Consider the following 16,891-nt stretch of genomic DNA (forward strand, 5'->3'; position numbering starts at 1 on the left):
CTGATTATTAACTGATTAACCCTAACAGCTCTATTTTTCCTCCTTCTGATCAATCATCTCCACATTACTGAAGCTGAAATGAAAACGTTGGAGCAGTTCTTCTCCATTAAAACCTCAGCAGCTAATAAGCTGTCTGTCTATTGTACAGGTAGCACTGCGACGCTTTAAAAGCTTTAATTTGAGAGAATTTGCCACAGGATAGACAGAACAATTTCCCTGTGACGGAGTCTAATGTCTGGCGGCAGATAACAGCACACTCTGTTCCATCATTCTCTCACAGAGTCCTCCTAGAATGGGCTATAATGTCGCTCTGCATCCCATATCATCATCCCCCGGCATTGTGTCGCTTCTCCCAGCCACAAAAAAACCAATCTGTCTACTATCATTTTCCCCATAATAAAACATGAAGGGCTGATTTTTCTGCTGCGATATGAATCTGCCGGTCGGCCGGTTAACTCCGTATCCTGATGCCTATCTGCTTTATCTGGACACAGGAAGCAGATAGATCCATCACAGACGTATTTCACTGTTAAACCGGCAGGATTGGGTCAGACTCCTCATGAATAAGAAGCTCACACCACTTTTGCTGTTTTTTCCTCAGCAGGTGTGAATCCTGAATGCAGAATCAGACACTCGGATCGTTTCTAAGGTCAGAAAACTGGAGGTTTCTCTGAGAAGTCTGCCCAAAAACATTCAAAATCTGCACAAAACAACATATTAGACCATCTAAAAGTAGTGAAAAATTACAGCAATGGATAATTATTATCCCTTTAAAATGGAATAAAGTGTTAAATCTCCAATCCAGGCTGGTTTAGTGTCTCCATAAAGTTCCTGTAAGTGTCTATGGATGGATCCATATTTCTACTAAAGTACAGACTCTGGTCCACATTTTTCCAACTGTTGAGGCTCTAACATCAGTAGAAAAGTGGTTGTAGAGAAAATGAACAGAAATTAGTTTTATTTTCTAGACTGTGACCCCCGGATGGATTTAAACTGATCTGGTGTTAGTTTTTACCAGAACTCAAATGTGTTTTTTCTTTAAAAAAAAAAAAAAAAAAAAAAAAAGGTCAAATTCCATGAAATTTGGCTAAAATTACACAAAAATGCTCCTAGATTTTTCAATATTTGTCAAAAATGGCTCAAAAATTGCTCAGAATGAGAAAAGATGTCCAAAATTACTCTAAATTGCCCCTAAATTATGAAAATTTGTACAAAAAAATGGCAAAAGTCTTCCAAAGTGACTCAATATTTCCCCAAAGTATATGAATAATGTTCTAAAGACCTTGAGGTCTTGTCCAAAGTGACTCAAAAACCGTCCAAAATTCATCAAATCTCGATTAGCTTCACACTGAGACACCTGGATGGATGTAAACTCATCTGGTGTCAGTTTTTACCAGAACTCAGGCGTTTCTCCTCCTAAATGTCACAGTTCTATCTGCTGCACTGATGAAGTTCTGAGGCTCAGAAACGATGGAAAAAGTCCATTAAAAAGTGATAAATCTGGACCCAGAACCAGGAACTGGACAGTTTTCAGGAACTTCAGATAAATTTAAAGTAATTTTGGTCAAATTTTAAGTAATTTTAGACCATTTTAAAAAATTAATCTGGATGATTCTTGAGTTGTGGACTATTTTATCGATAATTTTGTAAAAAGTATGAGTCACTTTGGAACATTCTTGAGTAATTTTTTTTTTACAGTTTTCAAGTCATTTCTCACTAACTGAACTTCTCTTGAACCCTTGAATTTCCATCTGGATTCACTGTTTTGTCCTCGTCTCCCTGAATCTCTAAACTGAGGTGTTTATCTGCTGGACTGATGAAGTTCTGAGGCTCAGAAATGATAAATCTGGACCCACGTCTATGGACTTCAAGGACCTGGAATGTTCTAAGTGAGACTAAACTTAACGACTGGAAGCAGGAAAGGAGAACGTCCCCCGGAGAAAGTTCTAGAGTAGACCTACCGACAACTGGACAGTTGTCGGTACGTCTACTCTTTCTCCAGGGGACGTTCTCCTCTATGGACTTCAAGAAGCTGGAACTCTGGAAATATTCCCAGTATGAAGGTAGAACTCTCATCATTGATAAAGTTACTGGAGATGAAGAAACAGATGTTCTGAGGAGGTTCTGGTGGAACTCTCTTTGTGCTGTTTCAGAAGATCTCACCAGAACCAGAGGGTCCGGTTCCTCACCTGTTCTCGCAGTAGACAATCTTGAGGTCCATGTTGACTCTGGTGACGAACATCTGGCAGTCGATGCGGACCTCGTTGATGGTTGGCGGCGGTAGAGCGTGGGCCACCACCACCATCCCCATGATCTGATTGGGCACCGAGCGACTGTGAGTCAGCGCCATCCGAATCCGGAGACGGCCCGTGATGTGGATCACCTGAGAAGGGTCAGAGGGTTAGGGTTGGAGGGTCTGGAGGTGGAGGAGCTTTAGAAGAACACATGTTGCTGCAACATGAAGTCGTTATGTGGCTGAAGAGACACCTATAATACCAGACCTCATTCTAAATTTAGCTAGTTTTAGTTTGTCTGTGTTGACGTGTACAGTAACAGACTCTATTCAAAATCCTGCTAATTTTAGGCTCAATTTTTTTCAGTTCTTGAGCAGCTGCATGGGCATCTATAGTATCAGACTCAATTCAAAATTTTGCCAACATTAGATTCCACTTTATTCAGTTTTTGTCTGGCTGCACAGACACCCATAATACCAGACTTTATTCAGATTTTGCCAGTTTTAGATCATCTGCACTGACATTTCCGGCACCAGATTCCACTCAAAATTCTGCCAGTTCTAGACTTGACTTTACTCGGTTCCTGTCTGGCTGTACAGACCCCTCTAGCACCAGACTTTATCCAAACTTTTCTTTATTTTAGACTTTATTTTATTCAGTCCTTGCATGACTGCCCAGACATTTATTGCACCAGACTTTATTCAAACTTTAACCAATTTTAGATTCAACTTTATTCAGTTCTTGCGCAGCTGCACACACATCTGTAGTACCAGGTTACACCCAAACTTTTCTTAATTTTAGACTTGAATTTATTCAGTTCTTGCACAAGTGTCCAGAATCTACAGTACCAAACGCCATCTAAAATTTTACTAATTTTAGACTCAACTTTATGAAATCCTTGTGCAGCTGCAGAGACATCTATAGAACCAGACTCCATTTTAAATGTAGCCAGTTTTAGATAGTCTGCGTTGACATTTACAGTACCAGACTCCATTCGAATTTTCCCTGATTTTAGACTCAACTTTAATGTCTTTATGCGGCTTTACAGACTTCCACAACTGATGCTTCTGATATTTTCAGTGTTTTACTAAGAACATCTTCTTTTATTTTGAACCAAAGACTGTTATAGTTTAAACCATAAAAATAAATTTCAGCCTTTAGTTGCTTCAAGAGGATAAGCAGGAAAACACCTAAACACATTTCTGTTGCTTTACAGGCAGATTAATCATCATTTAATCGTTATGTGGTGAACAATAAACAACAGATTCTTCATGTTTGTCTCAGATTGTCTGGTTCAGATTAAAAACTATGTAAATATATGAATGTAGTAAAAAATGAGAAGTTAAAACTGCCTGCAGCAACAGAACATCTTTAAAAATGCCACTTTAGATCTCTCTCTCTCTCTGTGTGTGTGTGTGTGTGTGTGTGTGTCTGTGTGTGTCTGTGTGTGTGTGTGCAGTAATATATGCATGCATGTGTGTGTGAATATTTATGTGCGTCTTTGTTTCGCTGTGATTTGCATCTGATCTGAGTCTGCCAGGTGGTCACACACACACACACACACACACAAATGCACACACACACACACACACACACACACACACACACACACACACACACACACGTACACACACACACACTCTGAATCCTTTAATCCTTCCTCTCGATCTGCAGCGCCGAGTCGGTCACAGAGCTTAGAGTCCTATTGTTATGTCTATAGGAGTCATAGAGATGTCTTTATTCTACAAGATCAAACCAAGGAGACTGAAGAAGTTATAGAAAACTAAAAACTAGAGTCCTGATGTTCGTCTACAGCTTTAAATCAATAAAAATTAATTACAAACTACAGACGTCCTGATCAAGCAACAGGCACCATGACTTCTGTGGAGGTTAATGACCTCCAACCAGAACTCAGGTCTTGTAGTTTTAGACGAAGTTTGAGTCATTTTAGATGATTTTTGAGTTGTGTTGGACAAGTTCTGAGTGATTTTAGAGAGATTTGAGAGGTTCTGGTTAATTACCTCCAACCAGAACTCAAATTTATATGATTTTTCAGTCATTATAGATGATCTTTGAGTCATTTTAGATGGTTTTTGAACAGAACAGAATAGATCTTTACTGACACTCTTACAGAAAATAAAAATCAGTTTAGTACTCTCTGAACAGCAGCATTAAAAATAAACTATTTAACATACCCTAAAGATGTATACAACATAAGAGGTGCTTTGGACAAGTTCTGGGTGATTTTATAGGGGTTTCAAGTCATTTTGGACAAGTTTCAAGTTATTTGTTTTTAAATACTTTTTTATAGCCCTAAAACATTACTTTTCAAATGTGTACAAAACAGAGTACAGGTACCGTAAATCTTTGTGTTTTGTGTGTGTTTAGTGTGTTTAGTGTGTTTAGCATGTTCCTCATCTTGCATCCTGAGGACTTGATGTGTGTTTAGCGTGTGTTTAGCATGTTTGTCACCTTGTATTCTGAGGACTTGATGTGCGCTTAGTGTGTTTAGCGTGTGTTTAGCATGTTTAGCATGTTCGTCACCTTGTATCCTGAGGACTTGATGTGCACGCCCCTCTTGGTGAGCGTGGACTTCATGCGGATGAAGAAGGATCTTTCCAGGGAGTTGTCTGGAGCCAGGAGGCTGGGGCTGCTGGACTCCACTGGAGAACAAACGGAGAAACGTTTAGCTGGAGGGAACTAATAAACACATCCACACTGTCAGCCGCAGCCATCAACCAATCACAGCAGCTGTCAACCTGTCCGTCAAATCACAGCGGCTCGTGGCAATCAAACCTAAGGATGTCAAAACACATCAGAGCCGACGGACGGAAGCCAATTAAAGGTTCGTTAAGGAGGAATAAAACCTCCTAAAGTCAGCCAATGTTCAGTAAAACCTGGAAACACAATCTGATCATTCAGCCGACCAATCAGAGAGCAGGACGGGGCTGAAGGGGAGGAGCCTCATTGGTCAGAAATCAGCTGCAAGTTCAGAGGGACGGGAAACACCGCTACACAAAAGACACAACAAATGACCAACAAACACACAACAGATGACCAACCCCAGATCACAACCCTAAACTCCACTAGCCATGATGAGGACATCACTTCATCTGCCTCTTTTCTTACCCTGATGGACCAATCTGATGGTTTATCCTCGACTCCTCTGGACTCTATACCTACCATCAGGCATGGAGGTGGCAGTATCATTATAATATCAATTTAAGTGACTCAAGTCTGAGTCAGAAAGACCACAAATGGAGCAGAACGGCACCAATTCTGGTGCCATTCAGCACTCTGGAACAGGGTAGATCTGGACTCATCAGACCACATGACCTCCAGAATCCAATCTTTATGCTCCACAGCAAACTGAAGCCCTTTTTTCTGATCATCCACTGATCAGTGGTTTTCTTGGAGCTACAGCTGTTTAGTCCCAGTCCTGTGAGTTCCCTTCATGTGGAAATGTTCTTCCTTTCACTATTAAACAGCTGTGAGTTCTACTGGTGGTTTTGTTGTGGCATCCTAAGACTGAACAAATGATAAAATGCGACAAAGAGGATTTTAGAGCCGACAATAAGACTGGAAGACCAAACATGTCATCTGAAGTTATGAATATTCTGAATAATCCTGTGGAAAACACCAACCCAGTGGAAGCCCATGGAGCCAGATGAGTTGTTGGTTTCCAGAACAGAAGAGGAGAGTTTAGAAGAAGGTATAAAAGATGACGTAATGTTTTGTGGAGTCAGTTAACATCTCCAGATGTTGCTCCTGTTCATTCTTCCAGCTCTGGATTGAATAAACTTTATTCACATCAGACTCTGAAGACTGTTTCTTGAGAACGTTTTGAAGACTCCAGCTGTTCATCCAGAATTGATTTTTGACCACGTTTGAAGAAGATGCCTGAACATCACTGGCCAAGTCACAACAATGTCCTACCATCATCTAAGAGTTTGACTTATGCGTCTTGTTTTTGTCGTCTTGCGTCTCATTTTTGTTGGTTTTGTCTTGTTTTTGTTGTTTTGTCTTGTTTTTGTTGTTTTTTGTCTTATTTTTGTCATTAGATAAGTTGTTGTCATCACTGCAGTAATTACCCAACAGAAGGATCTGAAGTATTTGCTCAGTTAATTCCAGGTGGAGATTTTTTTGTTTGGCCACACAGGGTAAAATGTGACTCAGAGCTTAATTTTTATTATTATTTTATACAACATAAGTGAGTAAATCTCAGTGAATATCAGTTATATCACCTTGTACATTTGCAATGATGTCTTGTTGGTTTTCCAACAATATTTTCTTTATGAAGGTCAAAATTCTAGAAACCTGGAGGTTAAATAGTTATAAAGCAACTTGGACAGCATTTAAATCAACTCTGAGGTTTGTGAAATGCTGCGACGACGTTTGTTCCTTCTGGTGGAAATCACTTTTTATTCAGCGTTCAACTCCCTCAACACACACACACATATTAAAGCACACACACTATAACAAACTATAACACACACACTAAAACACACACACACATTAAAACACAGACACTATAACACACACACCCTATAACACACACCCTATAACACACACACTAAAACACACACACATATTAAAACATACACACTGCAACACACACACCCTGTAACACACACACTAAAACACACACACCCTATAACACACACACATTAAAACACACACACTAACACACACACCCTATAACACACAAGATAACACACACACAGACCCTATAGCACACACACTAAAACACACACACCCTATGACACACACACTAAAACGCACACACACACACACACACACACACACACACACACACACACACACACACACACACCCATAACACACACACTACAACACACACATTAAAACACACACACAAAAAACACATACACACCCTATAACACACACACTAAAACACACACACCCTGTAACACACACACTAAAACACACACACACACACACACACACACACACACACACACACACACACATATTAAAACACACACTATAACACACACACACTATAACACACACACTAAAACACAGTAACACACTCTCCCAGGTCTCTGGTAGACTCTGGTCCGATCAGCGCTGATTCGTGTTGACAACGTCTAATCTGAAAAAATTGAAAGAAATGAATTAATATGCAAATTTATCCTTTAAAATATAAACGTCCTTGAAGAGAAACAGAGATGGAGGGATGGAGGGAATAAAAGAGGAATAAAGGAGGTATAAAAGATGAACAAAGGAGGAATAAAGGACGGAATAAGAAGAAATGTAAGAAAAACAAAAATGGAGAGTAAAAGATAGAAATGAAAAGCAAAAATGAAGATAAGAAGGAGAGGAAGACAGTTATAGAAAAGAAAATGAGAAAAGAAGGACGTGGAAATAAAGACGAGAGAAAAAGAAGAAGGAAGGAAAGAATGAAGCAAAAGGTGAAGAAGAGAAAGTGAAAGACGAAAATGTGTGTTGGTGGCCCCCCTTCTAGACTCTTTCTCCTTCAGATGAGTCATAGAAGTCTTGGTGGCCTCCCTCTCTAGACTCTTTCTCCTTCAGAGGAGTCATAGGAGTCTTGGTGGCCTCCCTCTCTAGACTCTTTCTCCTTCAGAGGAGTCATAGGAGTCTTGGTGGCCTCCCTCTCTAGTCTCTTTCTCCTTCAGAGGAGTCATAGGAGTCTTGGTGGCCTCCCTCTCTAGACTCTTTCTCCTTCAGAGGAGTCATAGGAGTCTTGGTGGCCTCCCTCTCTAGACTCTTTCTCCTTCAGAGGAGTCATAGGAGTCTTGGTGGCCTCCCTCTCTAGACTCTTTCTCCTTCAGAGGAGTCATAGGAGTCTTGGTGGCCTCCCTCTCTAGACTCTTTCTCCTTCAGAGGAGTCATAGGAGTCTTGGTGGCCTCCCTCTCTAGTCTCTTTCTCCTTCAGAGGAGTCATAGGAGTCTTGGTGGCCTCCCTCTCTAGACTCTTTCTCCTTCAGAGGAGTCATAGGAGTCTTGGTGGCCTCCCTCTCTAGACTCTTTCTCCTTCAGAGGAGTCATAGGAGTCTTGGTGGCCTCCCTCTCTAGTCTCTCAGATCTTGAGGACGTCCTGCTCTAGTCAGATTTATTCATGTTCCATCTTCCTTCCATTTCTTAATGATGGATTTAACTGGACTCCAAGAGATCTTCAGGAACTTTAAATGTTCTTGTATCGTTCTGACTGATGCTTTTCTACAACTTTTCGTCAGAGTTTCTTGGTTCTTCAGTCTTCATGGTGTAATTTTATCCAGGAGTTCTGATCCACCACAGACTGGACCTTCAGATCCAGGAGTCTTTATCCTCTAATCACTGAGACGCATCTTTTAGATTGACATCACTTTGTAGAAATCTGTTTTCACTTTGACATGAAAGAGTCTTTTAATCTAAATTCTCGTCCAGGATTCAACGCTGGAAACTTAATATATTTTGATTTGTAACCAGAAGTGAGTAAACGAAGGACAAAGGAGGACGAGAATAAAAGGAGAGAAGATCCCAGGAGGAATCATCTCCTCCTCCATCCCTCCATCCATCCATTCTCCCTCTCAGTCCTCCAGGAAATCAGCCGTGATCTGACGGAGGAATAATGATGATGGAGGGATGGAGGAATGATGGAGAGCAGGACCTCCTTCACCTCCACTCCTCTCTTTGTTATTCTCAGAATTAATGGGATTAGTGTGAAACCCTTGCTGGAGATCCGACCGGCATTGTTCCACCTCTTCTCTCGTCTCATTGCTCATGTTCCATCACAATTAAACACTTTCTGCAGGGATGGAGGGGAGGAGAAACTGATGCATGAGGAGGAGAAGAAGAAGAGGAGGAACTGATGCACGAGGAGAAGAAGAGGAGGAGGAACTGATGCATGAGGAGAAAAAGAGGAGGAACTGATGCATGAGGAGGAGAAGAGGAGGAACTGATGCATGATGAGGAGAAGAGGAGGAACTGATGCATGAGGAGGAGAAGAAGAGGAAGTGATGCATGAGGAGAAGAGGAGGAGGAACTGATGCATGAGGAGAAGAAGAGGAGGAACTGATGCATGAGGAGGAGAAGAGGAGGAACTGATGCATGACGAGGAGAAGAGGAGGAACTGATGCATGAGGAGGAGAAGAGGAGGAACTGATGCATGATGAGGAGAAGAGGAGGAACTGATGCATGAGGAGGAGAAGAAGAGGAAGTGATGCATGAGGAGAAGAGGAGGAGGAACTGATGCATGAGGAGGAGAAGAGGAACTGATGCATGAGGAGGAGAAGAGGAGGAACTGATGCATGAGGAGGAGAAGAGGAGGAACTGATGCATGAGGAGAAGAAGAGGAACTGATGCATGAGGAGGAGAAGAAGAGAAACTGATGCATGAGGAGAAGAGGAGGAGGAACTGATGCATGAGGAGAAGAAGAGGAGGAACTGATGCATGAGGAGGAGAAGAGGAGGAACTGATGCATGAGGAGGAGAAGAGGAGGAACTGATGCATGAGGAGTAGAAGAGGAGGAACTGATGCATGAGGAGGAGAAGAGGAAGAACTGATGCATGATGAGAAGAGGAACTGATACATGAGGAGGAGAAGAGGAGGAACTGATGCATGAGGAGAAGAGGAGGAACTGATGCATGAGGAGGAGAAGAGGAGGAACTGATGCATGAGGAGTAGAAGAGGAGGAACTGATGCATGAGGAGGAGAAGAGGAAGAACTGATGCATGATGAGAAGAGGAACTGATACATGAGGAGGAGAAGAGGAGGAACTGATGCATGAGGAGAAGAGGAGGAACTGATGCATGAGGAGGAGAAGAGGAACTGATGCATGAGGAGAAGAGGAACTGATACATGAGGAGGAGAAGAGGAGGAACTGATGCATGAGGAGGAGAAGAAGAGGAACTGATGCATGAGGAGAAGAGGAACTGATACATGAGGAGGAGAAGAGGAGGAACTGATGCATGAGGAGGAGAAGAAGAGAAACTGATGCATGAGGAGAAGAGGAGGAGGAACTGATGCATGAGGAGAAGAAGAGGAGGAACTGATGCATGAGGAGGAGAAGAGGAGGAACTGATGCATGAGGAGAAGAGGAGGAACTGATGCATGAGGAGTAGAAGAGGAGGAACTGATGCATGAGGAGGAGAAGAGGAAGAACTGATGCATGATGAGAAGAGGAACTGATACATGAGGAGGAGAAGAGGAGGAACTGATGCATGAGGAGAAGAGGAGGAACTGATGCATGAGGAGGAGAAGAGGAACTGATGCATGAGGAGAAGAGGAACTGATACATGAGGAGGAGAAGAGGAGGAACTGATGCATGAGGAGGAGAAGAAGAGGAACTGATGCATGAGGAGAAGAGGAGGAACTGATGCATGAGGAGGAGAAGAGGAACTGAAGCATGAGGAGAAGAGGAACTGATACATGAGGAGGAGAAGAGGAGGAACTGATGCATGAGGAGGAGAAGAAGAGGAACTGATGCATGAGGAGAAGAAGAGGAACTGATGCATGAGGAGGAGAAGAGGAACTGATGCATGAGGAGGAGAAGAAGAGGAACTGATGCATGAGGAGAAGAGGAGGAGGAACTGATGCATGAGGAGGAGAAGAGGAGGAACTGATGCATGAGGAGAAGAGGAGGAGGACCTGATGCATGAGGAGGAGAAGAGGAGGAGGAACTAATGCACGAGGAGAAGAGGAGGAGGAACTGATGCATGAGGAGGAGAAGAAGAAGAGGAGGAACTGATGCATGAGAAGAACAGGAGGAGGACCTGATGCATGAAGAGGAGAAGAGGAGGAGGAACTGATGCATGAGGAGAAGAAGAAGAGGAACTGATGCATGAGGAGGAGATGAAGAAGAGGAGGAACTGATGCATGAGGAGGAGAAGAGGAGGAGGACCTGATGTATGATGAGGAAGAACTGATGCATGAGGAGGAGAAGAGGAGGAGGAACTGATGTATGATGAGGAGAAGAGGAGGAGGAACTGATGTATGAGGAGGAGAAGAGGAGGAGGAACTGATGTATGATGAGGAGAAGAGGAGGAACTGATACATGATGAGGAGAGAGGAGGAACTGATGCATGAGGAGGAGAAGAGGAGGAACTGATGCATGAGGAGGAGAAGAGGAGGAACTGATGCATGAGGAGGAGAAGAGGAGGAACTGATGGATGAGGAGAAGAAGAGGAACTGATGCATGAGGAGGAGAAGAAGAGGAACTGATGCATGAGGAGAAGAGGAGGAGGACCTGATGCATGAGGAGGAGAAGAGGAGGAGGAACTAATGCACGAGGAGAAGAGGAGGAGGAACTGATGCATGAGGAGGAGAAGAAGAAGAGGAGGAACTGATGCATGAGAAGAACAGGAGGAGGACCTGATGCATGAAGAGGAGAAGAGGAGGAGGAACTGATGCATGAGGAGAAGAAGAAGAGGAACTGATGCATGAGGAGGAGATGAAGAAGAGGAGGAACTGATGCATGAGGAGGAGAAGAGGAGGAGGACCTGATGTATGATGAGGAAGAACTGATGCATGAGGAGGAGAAGAGGAGGAGGAACTGATGTATGATGAGGAGAAGAGGAGGAGGAACTGATGTATGAGGAGGAGAAGAGGAGGAGGAACTGATGTATGATGAGGAGAAGAGGAGGAACTGATACATGATGAGGAGAAGAGAAGGAACTGATGCATGAGGAGAAGAGGAGGAACTGATGCATGAGGAGGAGAAGAGGAGGAACTGATGGATGAGGAGGAGAAGAGGAAGAACTGATGCATGAGGAGAAGAAGAGGAACTGATGCATGAGGAGAAGAGGAGGAGGAACTGATGCATGAGGAGGAGAAGAGGAGGAACTGATGCATGAGGAGAAGAAGAGGAACTGATGCATGAGGAGGAGAAGAAGAGGAACTGATGCATGAGGAGAAGAGGAGGAGGAACTGATGTATGATGAGGAGAAGAGGAGGAACTGATGTATGATGAGGAGAAGAGGAGGAACTGATGCATGACGAGGAGAAGAGGAGGAACTGATGCATGAGGAGGAGAAGAGGAGGAACTGATGCATGATGAGGAGAAGAGGAGGAACTGATGCACGAGGAGGAGAAGAGGAGGAGGAACTGATGCATGAGGAGGAGAAGAAGAGGAACTGATGCATGAGGAGAAGAGGAGGAGGAACTGATGCATGAGGAGAAGAGGAGGAGGAACTGATGCATGAGGAGGAGAAGAGGAGGAGGAACTGATGCACGAGGAGAAGAGGAGGAGGAACTGATGCGTGAGGAGAAGAGGAGGAGGAACTGATGCATGAGGAGGAGAAGAGGAGGAGGAATTGATGCACGAGGAGAAGAGGAGGAACTGATGCATGAGGAGGAGAAGAGGAGGAGGAACTGATGCACGAGGAGAAGAGGAGGAGGAACTGATACATGAGGAGAAGAGGAGGAACTGATGCATGAGGAGGAGAAGAAGAAGAGGAGGAACTGATGCATGAGGAGAAGAAGAGGAGGAGGAACTGATGCATGAGGAGAAGAAGACGAACTGATGCATGAGGAGGAGCTGAAGAAGAGGAGGAACTGATGCATGAGGAGGAGAAGAGGAGGAACTGATGCATGAGGAGGAGAAGAAGAGGAACTGATGCATGAGGAGGAGATGAAGAAGAGGAGGAACTGATGCATGAGGAGGAGAAGAAGAGGAACTGATGCATGAGGAGGAGAAGAGGAGGAGGAACTGATATATGAGGAGGAGAAGAGGAGGAGGAACTGATGTATGAGGAGGAGAAGAGGAGGAGGAACTGATGTATGATGAGGAGAAGAGGAAGAACTGATGTATGATGAGGAAGAACTGATGCATGAGGAGGAGAAGAGGAGGAGGAGCTGATGAGAATAAGCGTGGAATGAAATGATAAACAGAAAACAGGAACAGAATGAAGAGGAGCAGAGGTGTGAGAAAGAAAAACAGAGTGAGGAGGAAAATAGAGTAAAGGAAGAGCGATGAAGATGAGGAGGAAAAGAGAAAGAAGAGGAGGAGAAAGGAAAAGAAAAATATGGAGAATAAAACAGAAGAAGAAAAAGAGGAGGATGAGCAATGAGAGCAAACGGATGAAAAAAGAGAATAAAAAGAAGAGGAAGAAAATGAAGAGTGGGAGGAAAAGAAGAAACGGAAACAGGATAAGAAGAAGGACAGTATGAAGGGAGTGAAAGAAGAGACAGAAAAAGTTAAAAGAAAAAGAAAATGTAGGAGTGAGAGGAAGAAAACATTAAAAGAAGACAAGAAGGAAAGAGGAAGAAAGAAGAACAATGAAACAAGAAGAGAAAGAAAAAGGGGAAGAAGAAAAGAAATGGAGGAGATCAATGACGAAGAAAAAGAAGAAAAAGAGGTGAAGGAGGAAGAACTTCAAAAGTAATTTACATGAAACTAAGAGGAACAGTGAGAACAATGACAGGAGAAGAGGAAGAAGAACAAGAAGAATAGGAATAAAAAGATGAAAAAGAAGAGAAGAAAGAAGTTTTGCAGTAAAAAAAAGGGAAAAACTTTTAGAAATATTAACTAAAACCAAACATGGGTCTTCACGCTGATTTCACCATTAAGCTAAAGGTTCTTTACAGAACCACTAAAGCATCAGAACAGTCCTTTAAGGAACATCTACGGTGCTTTAAAGAACTTTTTAGAAGTTCCTGGATCTTCAAAGTGCTTTCCATAACTGAAGGTAGTAATCGACTCTTTATTTAGAGGACGATTCTTCATGTATTTAAAGTGCTAAAGGTTTTATAGAATTTTAAATTGTTCTTCAAAGTTCCTCAAAAAAATGAATCGGCGCCTTGGGCAAGTTCTGTCTGACCAAGAACCAAAAATATTAAAGGTCTTTCAGTGGAAGGAACCCAGAAATGTGACTTTTTTTTACTTTAAAAATTACCTAAACGGTTTTAAAGTTCAAGTAGAACCAGGTGGATCCACACAGAACATCTGGAAAAAGGTTCCTTAAAGTTGTGGCTAAATTTCTCTATTTATGTATTGAGGGTTCTTTGAGGCACAACGTAAAGAAGTCATTCTTTAAAGATCGTCTACCTCAAAGGTTCTTTGTGGAACTAAAACAGGTTCTCTGATGGCATCGCTGTCCAGAACCACGTCTAGATCCAGTTAGAATCTTTATTGTTCTGAGATCATCCAGACTTGATCATGTTTGAGTAGTTTTTAGGCAAAAAAGTTAAATTTCTGGTTTCTTGTTTAGGCAAATGGTTCTTTAAAGAACCACTGAAGCCTCAGAATGGTCCTTTAGAGAATAAAAACGGTGCATCAAAGAACCTTTTAGATGTTCCTGGATCTTATAAGTGCCCTCTGTAACTGAATGTAATAATCAACTCTTTATTTAGAGGATGGTTTTTCATGTATTTTATGTACTTAAAGTACTAAAGGTTTTATAGAATTTTAAAATGTTCTTCACAGTTCCTCAAAACCTGCCTTGGAATGAGTTCTGTCTGACCAAGAACCAAAGATATTAAAGGTGTTTCAGTGGAAGGAACCCAGAAATTAAACTTTTTTACTTAAAGAACCCATTCTGGTAAAAGTTCTCTATTTATGTATTGAGGGTTCTTCAAGGCACAATGGAAAGAAGAAGTCGTTCTTTAAAGATCATCTACCTAAAAGGTTCTTTGTGGAACTAAAACAGATTCTTTGACACCATCGCTGTCCAGAACCACGTCTAGATCCAGTTAGAATCTTAATTGTTCTGAGATCATCCAGACTTGATCGTTTGAGTAGTTTTTAGGCAAAAAAGTTCAATTTCTTGACTTCTGTTTAAGCAAAAGGTTCTTTAAACAACCACTAAAGCATCAGAACAGTCCTTTAAGGAACATCTACGGTGCTTCAAAGAACCTTTTAGAAGTTCCTGGATCTTCAAAGTGCTTTCCATAACTGAAGGTACTAATCGACTCTTTATTTAGAGGACGATTCTTCATGTATTTAAAGTGCTAAAGGGTTTTTATAGAACTTGAAAATGTTCTTCACAGTTCCTCAAAAAATGAACCGCCGTCTTGGAACAAGTTCTGTCTGACCAAGAACCAAAGATATTAAAGATGTTTTATTGGAAGGAACCCCAGAAATTAAAATTTTTTTACTTTAAAAATGAACTAAATGATTTTAAAGTTCAAGTAGAACCAGGTGGATCCACACAGAACATCTGGAAAAAGGTTCCTTAAAGAACCTGTTGTGGTCCTGTACACATCGGACTTCCACTACAACTCTGGGAGCTGTCACCTCCAAAAGTTCTCCGATGATACAGCCATTGTCGGGTATCTGAAGGGGACGAGTGGAAGTACAGGACGGTCATCTCTGACTTTGTGGACTGGTGTGAGCTAAACCATCTGCAGCTCAACGCCAGTAAGACAAAGGAGATGATCGTTGACTTCAGCAGGAGGAGGACACCCCAGACTGAACCGGTGAACATCCAGGGTTTGGACATTGAGATGGTGGACTCATACAAATACCTGGGTGTTCACCTCAACAATAAACTGGACTGGACACACAATACAGAGGTTCTGTACAAGAAGGGCCAAAGTGGTCTCCACCTGCTGAGGAGACTGAGGTCCTTTGGAGTGTGCAGGACTCTGCTCAGGACATTCTACGACTCTGTGGTAGCGTCTGCTATTTTCTATGCAGTGGTCTGCTGGGGAGCAGGGAGCACTGAAAGGGACAGAAAGAGACTAAACAGACTGGTCAGGAGGGCCGGTTCTGTCCTGGACTGTTCCCTGGACTCCATAGAGGAGGTGGGTGAGAGGAGGATGTTGGCAAAGCTCACATCCATCATGGACAATCCCTCACACCCACTGCATGACACTGTGGGGTCTTTAAGCAGCTCCTTCAGCAGCAGACTGAGACATCCACCCTGCAAGAAAGAGCGCTATCACAGGTCCTTCATCCCATCTGCTATAAGACTTTACAACATCAGCATCAGTGGCTGATGTTAACATAAACTGCACTCATATCATATCATCTTAAATCATGGTAAAATCTCCACAATTCCTTGCACTGCTGGCATTTTCTGCACTTTTACAATTACATGTATTCCACAAGCCACTTTATGCTGATGTCACTTATAGTGTAGTAATACTGTATTTATTCATTTTTCATTCTTGTATATATTATTGTTATTATAATTATTATCTTTACTGTAGTAAACTGTAGTTAGTGCTGCTCTGAAAGATTTTTGCTGCTGTAACACTGGAAATTTCCTCTGACCTGGGGAGTAATAAAGGATTATCTTATCTTAAATTTCTCTATTTATGTATTGAGGGTCCTTTGAGGCACAACGTAAAGAAGTCATTCTTTCAAGATCGCATACGTGAAAGGTTCTTTGTGGAACTAAAACAGGTTCTTTGATGGCATCGCTGTCCAGAAGCATCCTTATTTTTCTGACATCATCCAGACTTGATCATCGTTTGAGTGATTTTTAAGCAATAAAGTCACATTTCTGAGTTCCTGTTTAACATTCTGGGTTCTCGGTTGGAGAGAACTTGCTCTAAGACGCCAGCTGTGATTGATTTTTATCTGTCTTCTGATGTTCTACGGAGCAAACAATTCATCCAGAATAGAAATATGAGCATTCTCATTCTGCTCGTTGCCGTGGCGTCTTCAGGTACAGCGCTCCTACAAGACAAAGATTAGCGCTACAAAGGCAGCAGGTGGCTGAAGGCGCCGCCGAAGCTGGAGCCAACTC

General features: G+C 42.4%; 1 protein-coding gene across 1 annotated transcript in view; it reads right to left on the reverse strand.

The window, feature by feature from the left end:
- The window catches only part of LOC111587344 (neuronal PAS domain-containing protein 3), a 186,562-nt gene that overhangs the window by 44,080 nt on the left and 125,591 nt on the right, over window positions 1-16,891 (reverse strand). Inside the window, exons 4-5 of the mRNA XM_055006220.1 lie at window positions 4,779-4,897; window positions 2,190-2,383 (exon numbers count right to left, since the gene is read on the reverse strand). Coding sequence (XP_054862195.1) covers window positions 2,190-2,383; window positions 4,779-4,897 — 313 coding nt within the window. The remainder of the gene's footprint in view (window positions 1-2,189; window positions 2,384-4,778; window positions 4,898-16,891) is intronic.

Source organism: Amphiprion ocellaris, chromosome 20, assembly GCF_022539595.1.
Source record: "Amphiprion ocellaris isolate individual 3 ecotype Okinawa chromosome 20, ASM2253959v1, whole genome shotgun sequence".
Classification (NCBI taxonomy): Eukaryota; Metazoa; Chordata; class Actinopteri; family Pomacentridae; genus Amphiprion; species Amphiprion ocellaris.